We start from the raw sequence: 8541 nt of genomic DNA, 5'->3' as shown, positions 1-8541 counted from the left end.
GGAATGCATTTCAATTGACAGGTGTGCCTTCTTTAAAAGTTAATTTGTTGAATGTTTTTCCTTACTGCGTTTGATCCAGTCATTTGTGTTGTGACAAGGTAGGGGGGTATACAGAATATAGCCCTATTTGGTAAAAGACCATATTATGGCAAGAAAAAGCTCAAATAAGCAAAGAGAAACAACTGTCCATCATTACTTTCAGACATGAAGGTCAGTCGATACGGAACATTTCAAGAACTTTGAAAGTTTCTTCAAGTGCAATCGCAAATACCATCAAACGCTATGATGAAACTGGCTCTCATGAGGACCTCCACAGGAATGGAACACCCAGAGTTACCTCTGCTGCAGAGGATAAGTTCATTAGAGTTACCAGCCTCAGAAATTGCAGTCCAAATAAATGCTTCACAGAGTTCAAGTAACAGAAACATCTCAACATCAACTGTTCAGAGGAGACTGTGAATCAGGCCTTCATGGTCAAATTGCTGCAAAGAAACTACTCCTAAAGGACACCAATAGCTATAGGCCTACAACGTTTGTCACCATATTTTCCATGACAATCACATTCTAATTTGAATTGGTGACCATTTGAATATTAAATGTCAAACTACTGAATCTGTATGCCTATCTACTGCTCTGTCCTATGCTTGCATATTTACATGTTAGCTGTTGTTTTACCCACGTCTCCCTCTATACCTGCCTCTCTAAAGGCGAGGCCTCTGAGCTGTCCTGGCTCTGAGCTGGAGGGAGTGAGGATACTGCAGAGCTACGAGGACGAGAAGGAGATCCACCAGTTCTGTGTGGGAAAGAAAGCTGTGGTCATTGGAGCCTCCTTCATAGGTTAACCATAAATATATCATTTCATACTGTACACTGAGGAGAAGTCCTATTTTTTTCTATTTTTTTATAAATGTAAATAGTAAATAGTTTATATACTATAGGTTTGTGACTTGGTTGTTTACAGTAAGGTAAGGTTGTTGAATTTGATAAGTAAGACTTTCATTTGATTTGTGTGCCTCAAAACCAAGTTTTCCCTCCTCCATTATTAAGTCATAAATATGGAGTGGCATCCTACTTGGCAGACAAAGCTGCCAGTGTGGTGATGGTTGGTAACTGCTCATATCCCTTTGAGAGGTGCCTGGGCCCAGAGATTGGGAAGATGACAATGCAGGCCTGAGACAATGGTTATCATATGTAATGTACTCTACCTGATACAACACCCACCACTAGGCTACAAATGTTTATGTATATGTAAATCCCAAGTTTTGATAGTACAAATATCAACATGAGTGCGTGTTTCTCTTCTGTCAAAAATGTTGGAGGAGAGCAAAATCAAGTTCTACATGAATGGGGCGGCAGGGTAGCCTAGTGGTTAGAGCGTTGAACCGGAAGGTTGCAAGTTCAAATCCCCGAGCTGACAAGGTACAAATCTGTCGTTCTGCCCCTGAACAGGCAGTTAACCCACTGTTCCTACGCCGTCATTGAAAATAAGAATTTATTCTTAACTGACTTGCCTAGTTAAATAAAGGTACAATAAAATACTTTTTTTAAATAAAAAAATGACAGAGTGGTGGAGATCAGAGGGGAGAATGGTAAGGTAAATTAAACCAATATTCACCCATCAGCAAACATCATCACAACCTCCTCACTTAGGGAGTGTTATATCACTGTAATACACATAATCAACATTCTCTCAAGACCCATAGTGATGATTAAGGATTTGGTGATAGCAGGGATTGGTAGGTAATCTCTGATACTTCTACATATCCTCAAATATACATCAATTATCTAGTATAGTTTCCATCAGCTCACACTTTCACTGTTAAATCTCTCTACATGGTCTCTGTGGAACTTTCCTATCCAATTTCCACAATTTGTTTGAATTAACCAGACCTGGGTTCAAGTAGTATTCAGTGTCAGGCAAGCTCAATCAACCAGAGCTGAAATATTTTAAAGAAAATAAATACTATTTGAACCCAGGTCTGATAGATGGGGTTTCACTATGTCTCAAACGTACACACTTTTGTAGTTATTGAGGTAACCATCATGATCTCTCCTTACATGCTGACCAGACCGGACACGTCGCAAATTAAATTTAGAAATCCATGTTATTCAATTATTGCACCCACACTGCACGCGCGCGCCAACGAGCGTCTGCGACACCAAGGGCTAAAATAGAACTCATTCCTATTTCTGATGCAGATCGCGCTGAAAGTCCTGCCTCTCCCATCTCCTCATTGGTTTATAGAAGCAGGTACCCACACGTTATCTCCTCATTGGTTATACCCACGTAGGTGACTGAAAGACGAACTGTTTTGCTGGTAGTTGTGGTAATACAATGAACATTTAGATGCGATCACTATATAAGTTTAACAATGAAAAAGCCTGGAAGGAGGAGAGATGACTAGAAACGATTCGGTTGGTCGTTTTTTGTCAGAGTAGAGGTCCTTGTGCATTTTAGGTAAAATAACCACTCAATGTTTATTTCCCAGGACAAATTAGCTAGCAACATCAAGCTAGCTAAATAGGACAAATTAACGTTAGCTAGCAAGTACAAGCTAACTAGCTAAATTGTCATACATGTTTAATGATTTTCGACCTGTCCCCAAATTAATGTCTTTGGTTCAGTTTGTTTTGATATTTTAACCTGCGTGTCGTGATCGCGTTTGGTGTGGGGGCAAAATAAGTGTATGCACGATGGCGCACATGCGCAGCTGGTTTGGGTTCGGTGTTAGATGTCATCGCTAACTCTGACTTCCTGGAGGAAAGCCAGGTGGAGGTGGATTCTAGAAAGGCTGTCATCATTGATAGTTAACTATGGAGATGGTTATCATTGACAAACTATAGTTATGTTGATGTAATAACTGTGGTACTAATGGTTTACACTCCCCAACACATGGCTGCTTCCATACAGTTCATGACATTCCAAATGTTTTTGGAGACATGGAGACATGACGTCCTTTCCTCTCACCATACCGAAATACCAGAGGATCAACATTAGACATTGGCAGCTGGCATCAGCTCACGGTAAAATCTCATTTTATTTGTCACATGCTTCATAGACAAAAGGTGAAAACTAACAGTGAAATGCTTACTTACAGGTCCTTTTCCAACAATGCAGAGTTAAAGATAAGATCAAATAAAAAATATAAATAGTGACATGAGGAATACATGCCCAGTGAATAATGAATAGAAATAAAGAGTAAAAACTACAAGGATATATATTGGGAGGACCAGTACCTAGTCGATGTGCAGGGGTACGTAGTTGAGGTAGCTAAGTATTCAGACCCCTTGACTTTTTCCACATTTTGTTATGTTACAGCCTTATTCTAGAATTGAATAAATCTTTTTTTCCCCTCATCAATCTACACACAATACCCCATGATGAAAAAGCAAAAACTGTTTTTTAGATGTGTTTTCTCATTAAAAAAACAACACTGAAATATGTATTCAGTCTCTTTACTCAGTACTTTGTTGAAGCACCTTTGGCAGAGATTACATCATTGATTCTCCTTGGGTATGATGCTGCAAGCTTGGCACACCTGTATTTGGAGAGTTTCTCCCGTTCTTCTCTGCATGTCCTCTCAAGCTCTGTCAGGTTGTCTGGGGAGCGTCGCTGCACAGCCATTTTAAGGTCTATCCAGAGATGTTTGATCGGGTTTAAGTCTGGGCTCTGGCTGTGCCACTCAAGGACATTCAGTGACTTGTCCCGAAGCCATTCCTGCGTTGTCTTAGTTGTGTGCTGAGGGTCGTTGTCATGTTGTAAGGTGAACCTTCAACACATTCTGAGGTCCTGAGTATTCTGGAGCAGGTTTTCATCAAGGATCTCTGTACTTTGCTCCGTTCATATTTCCCTCAATCCTGACTATTCTCCCAGTCCCTGCCGCTGAAAAACATCTCCACAGTATGATGCTGCCACCACCATGCATCACCATAGGGATGGTGCCAGGTGTCCTCCAGATGTGACGCTTGGCATCCAGGCCAAATAATTGATTTGATTTGATAATTTAATCTTGGTTTCATCAGACCAGAGAATCTTGTTTCTCATGGTCTGAGAGTTCTTTAGGTGCCTTTTGGCAAACTCCAAGCTGGCTGTCATGTGCCTTTTACTATGGAGTAGCTTCCGTCTAGCCACTCTACCATAAAGGCCTGATTGGTGGAGTGCTGCAGAGATGGTTGTCATTCTGGAAGGTTCTCCCATCTTCACAGAGGAACTCTGGAGCTCTTTCAGAGAGACCATCGGGGTCTTGGTCACCTCACTGACCAAAGCCCTGCTCCCCCCATTTGCTCAGTTTGGCAGGGCGGCCAGCTCTAGGAAGTGTCCTGGTGGTTCCATACTTCTTCCATTTAAGAATGATGGAGGCCGCTGTGTTCTTGGGGACCTTCCCACCTTGGTTGCTCCCTCAGCCAGTGATGGGTCTAGAGTTGCTTGAGCTGTTGAGGAAGGAGTAGATTCAGTTGTAAGTTAAGAACACAATACTATGCTTTCTTGACTATATTAACAGATGGATCTAAGGACCCTAAAACAGGGAGGACAGGTACAGCTTTTCGTGTTCCCGGGTTTAAGGTGGCAGTGACAAAAAGAGCAATGGATAATTGATCTGTTTACACAATGGAGTTGATTGTGTTAAGTTCCAAATAAACAGTAAAAACTAACGGACAACTATGAAAAGCTCAAAACAAGTTTATTCACCCACAGAAGCAGTTTCATTTAAACCTTTCTCCTATGCTGAGTCTCCTGCTTACACATCTAGACAGCCAATACACCTCTGTTGCTAGACAAGACTTTAGTGATGTCTGTTCTTTCTCACTTCATCTGACCTGACCTCGGCCCAAATTCCTCACACCTCCCTAACTCACGGCTGTCCTGTTGACTTGTACCAGACCGTGGCCCTTCTCCCTTCCACATGATACCTGATGTATAACAATAACATGCATTCCCCTCTCTCCCTCAGCACCATGAACAAGGATATTTCATATTTCAGGTGTAGAAGTCAGAACCCATCAATGGCCATACTCTTGGCTGCAGAGTGGCTGGAAGACGTGAGGCCAGACAGGGTAGTCATCTGCTCTGACTGCCGTGCAGTGCTTAAATTAATTTGTATTTCGGAGCAGACTGGATGTAATTGTTTGAGGTTTTTAGGGTGAGACAGATGGGGATATTTGTGATGTTCCTCTGCATACCAGCTCATGTGGAAGTAGAGGTGAATGAGGAGGTGGATGTTATCGCCAAGCAGACTCTTAAACATCCTAATGTTGAGATGGAATTGTCAATCAGTAAAACAGAAGCTAAGGGGTTGATAAAAACACTGGTTATAAACAAATGGCAAGAGTTGTGGAAAAGGAAGTGAAGAGAAGACTAAAAAAGGGAAAGGGGGATACCTAGACAGTTGTACAACTGAATATATTCAATTGAAATGTTACTTCCACATTTAACTCAACACCTCTGAATTAGAGAGGTTCGGGGCTGCCTCCGGTATTAGAGATGAAAAGGTGGGGGCAGGGAGGATCCTCAGGCCGAGGGAGAAGGGAGGAAAGTGTAATAACAATTATGAGATTGGGACACAGAAGGCTCAATAGTACATTGAAATTGGTGGGAAAACATCTGACTGGGAGGCGCGATCAGTGTCAGGAGGAGATAGAGACAGTGAAACACGTTCTATTTCAGTGTCAGAAATATGGGAGGGAAAGAGAGTGATTGTTATTAGATTTGAGGTGTAATGGGGTTGAAGAGTCAAGATTAAGTGCACTGTTGGGGAAATCTTCAGGGGATGTAGCATTTAATTATGTATTTAGTTTCCTTAGGAAGACGATAATATTGGGTAGGATGTAGACCTTCCCTGTCTCTGGTCCACGCTCCAATCCAGTTAGTGACGGTAATACACCTTAATGTTGTTTGCCAAACACCACTTAAAATCCACAGAAGAAGAAGAACAAGGTGAAGGAAGTGACATGCCTCGGCTTTCTGCGGTAGTTTGCTAGCCGTGCATGATGATGGAGGAGGAAGAATTGGAATTTTCGGAGGGTTTGGAGGCTATTTTGCATCTTACTCCAGAGGTGCAGTTGGCCATCGAGCAGGTAATCATGTGCTAAGAAGGATACGTTTCTTATCTACAATGACAATTGTAGTCTGTATTCAGGCATGAGCTAGATAGCTTACCTAACGCTAGCTGTGTTGCTATCCTAGTTAGCTACTGACGTTAGCTATTTTTAATACACGTCAACAGTCATCATTTTGTCAGTGTATAGTTTTGTATTTCTAGCTAACTTAGTTAGCAGACTAGCTAGCTTTGTACAACATCACCTAGTTACAGTGCTACCGTAAGATAATTATCTGAAAATGTCATTAGTGTAATGCATGGTTGTTGATTCTAATTAATTAGGAAAACTGTTTGTTAGGTTAGGCTAGCTACATAGATAGTAACGTTAGCTAGCTATTAACCACTGTATAGGCTAGGTGTTAAGCAATGAAGAACCAACAACGTATTCATTGAGTCATCTTTTTTTATGCCTTAGGTTTTCCCCAGTCAAGACCCATTGGACAGAGCAGATTTTAATGCTGTGGAATACATCAATACATTGTTTCCCACTGAGCAGGTAAGAGTACATTACTTCACAGAAACTAAAGTGTTACACTCTAGTCTTGGATACTTCTGTGATTCTAAGCAAAGCTATGTTGTTACATGATAATAAAAAAGTTATAGTCTAGCACCTGGCTGACACCAAACTTGAAGTCTTCCTGGCTTCAATCTGGAAAGGGACTCCCGAAAAACACTGCCTGACTTTTCTTAGCAGGTTAGGCGAGCATTTTCCCTAACTTTTTTTTCTTTTCTTTTTTAAATAAATGTAATTTTAATCTGTACCCCTTTTTCGTGGTATCCAATTGGAAATTACACTCCTCGCTGCAACTCCCATACGGACTCGGGAGAGGCGAAGGTCGAGAACACAACCCAACCAAGCTGCACTGCTTCTTGACACAATGTCCACTTAACCCAGAAGCCAGCCGCACCAATGTGTCGAAGGAAACACCATACACCTGGCGCCGCCACAGGAGTTGCTGGTATGAGATGGGACAAAGACATCCTGCCGGCCAAAACCTCCCCTAACCCAGACGACGCTGGGCCAATTGTGCTCCATGGGTCTCCCGGTCACGGCCGGCTGTGACAGAGCCTGGACTTGAACCCAGAATCTCTAGTGGCACAGCTAGCACTGCCTTAGACCACTGCGCCACTTGGGAGGTCCCTTTTCCTAATCTTAACCTAATTATCCTAACCTGCTGCGTAAGTTCTCCTAACCTGCTATGAAAAAGTCACTTAACGGTCATAGTTGTATCGAAGTGGCGTGTTTATAGGGAATCTCACCTCGAAAGGCTCCTTGATGTTGTAGGCACGCTCTGTCGATATACTGATTGAGGGGATTCGATTAAGCTACCAGGCTATGGCCTGCCACGTGACCGTGCAAAGCGGCTGAGCACGGCGCGCCCTGCTCGTATCAAACAGACCTTGTAGCCGAAACGTGTCGGATTTTTTACAACTTTGTTTCTGTTGAACATTCCATACAAATAAAGGCATTTTAATTAATTATATGATGAGTGCCTTGGTCCTCCTTTCTTTTTAAAGATCCTATAGTATTTTAAAAAGTGTTTACTTATTTTTCTTTTGTCGCTTGCTCACCTTTCAAAAAATGAAATTCATTAAACATTTTGTGAAATGTATATGGCCTAGCAAAACAAAGGTCTGATTGACCAAGTCGAAAGTAATAATCATGTAGACATGCCCAGTAGGTGGCGCTGCCTGCATACCTTTGTAACATTAGAAAAGGATCCTTCATCATCCAAATCAGTCCATGCAACTTGGTTTTATGTGGGGGAGTAGATTTTGGTCAATTGATAATCATGATACCCCTGTTTCCTCACAGTCACTGGCAAATATAGATGATGTGGTCAACAAGATCCGTCTGAAGATTCGGTGAGTGACCTCATTGTGTTGTTTTGGTTGAAGTTTTTTAAAAGATGAGTTTGACATAATATTATTGATTTTGTGTGTGTGTTTCAGGTGTCTGGATGACAATATCAGGATGGTGGTGAGAGGTCAGACCAACGTGGGCCAGGATGGCAGACAGGTGAGTGAGGGGACCGTTTGGGATTACTCTTCAGTGTGTTGTTATTGGTTAATTTTCCTAGGAATTGCCCCTGACTGTGTAAATAGTTTGGCTGTTGTTTGGTTGGTTGTTATTAATGAGCTAATTAAGGACTAAGCTGTGTGCATGTGTAAGCTCATGTTTGGAAGGGGGGGTAATGTGTGTTGTGTGTGGCAGGCAGTGTTTTGTTATGCTTGGCTTTAAGCACTGGGCTCAGCGACAGCATGCTGTGACAGATGAATAGCAGTAGCAGTTTACTGTTAGACACAGTAGGGCCTTTTGGTGACGAGAGAGACCGGCCAGTCAGTCTACACTGGCGGGCCCTCGCAGAGGGTTGACTTTGGGGCTACAAGACTGTAGCATGTTGCTTCAGTTTCACACTGACTACACACACACACATACATA

General features: G+C 42.2%; 1 protein-coding gene across 2 annotated transcripts in view; it reads left to right on the top strand.

Moving 5' to 3' along the window:
* Nucleotides 1-2788: 2788 nt before the first annotated feature.
* Nucleotides 2789-8541, top strand: part of LOC124004818 (vacuolar protein sorting-associated protein 53 homolog) — a 32655-nt gene continuing 26902 nt past the window's right edge. The window contains exons 1-5 of one of the 2 annotated variants that reach the window (XM_046313629.1): nucleotides 2789-3024; nucleotides 5921-6075; nucleotides 6514-6594; nucleotides 7915-7964; nucleotides 8052-8118. In XM_046313629.1, the coding sequence (XP_046169585.1) occupies nucleotides 5986-6075; nucleotides 6514-6594; nucleotides 7915-7964; nucleotides 8052-8118 (288 nt within the window). In that variant the 5' untranslated portion in view covers nucleotides 2789-3024; nucleotides 5921-5985. Of the gene's footprint in view, nucleotides 3025-5636; nucleotides 6076-6513; nucleotides 6595-7914; nucleotides 7965-8051; nucleotides 8119-8541 lie in introns of those variants that run through there. The other variant, XM_046313628.1, reaches the window with a different exon arrangement.

Source organism: Oncorhynchus gorbuscha, linkage group LG19 (assembly GCF_021184085.1).
Source record: "Oncorhynchus gorbuscha isolate QuinsamMale2020 ecotype Even-year linkage group LG19, OgorEven_v1.0, whole genome shotgun sequence".
In the NCBI taxonomy this organism is placed as follows: domain Eukaryota; kingdom Metazoa; phylum Chordata; class Actinopteri; order Salmoniformes; family Salmonidae; genus Oncorhynchus; species Oncorhynchus gorbuscha.
This window is presented reverse-complemented; position numbering and strand designations above follow the sequence as displayed.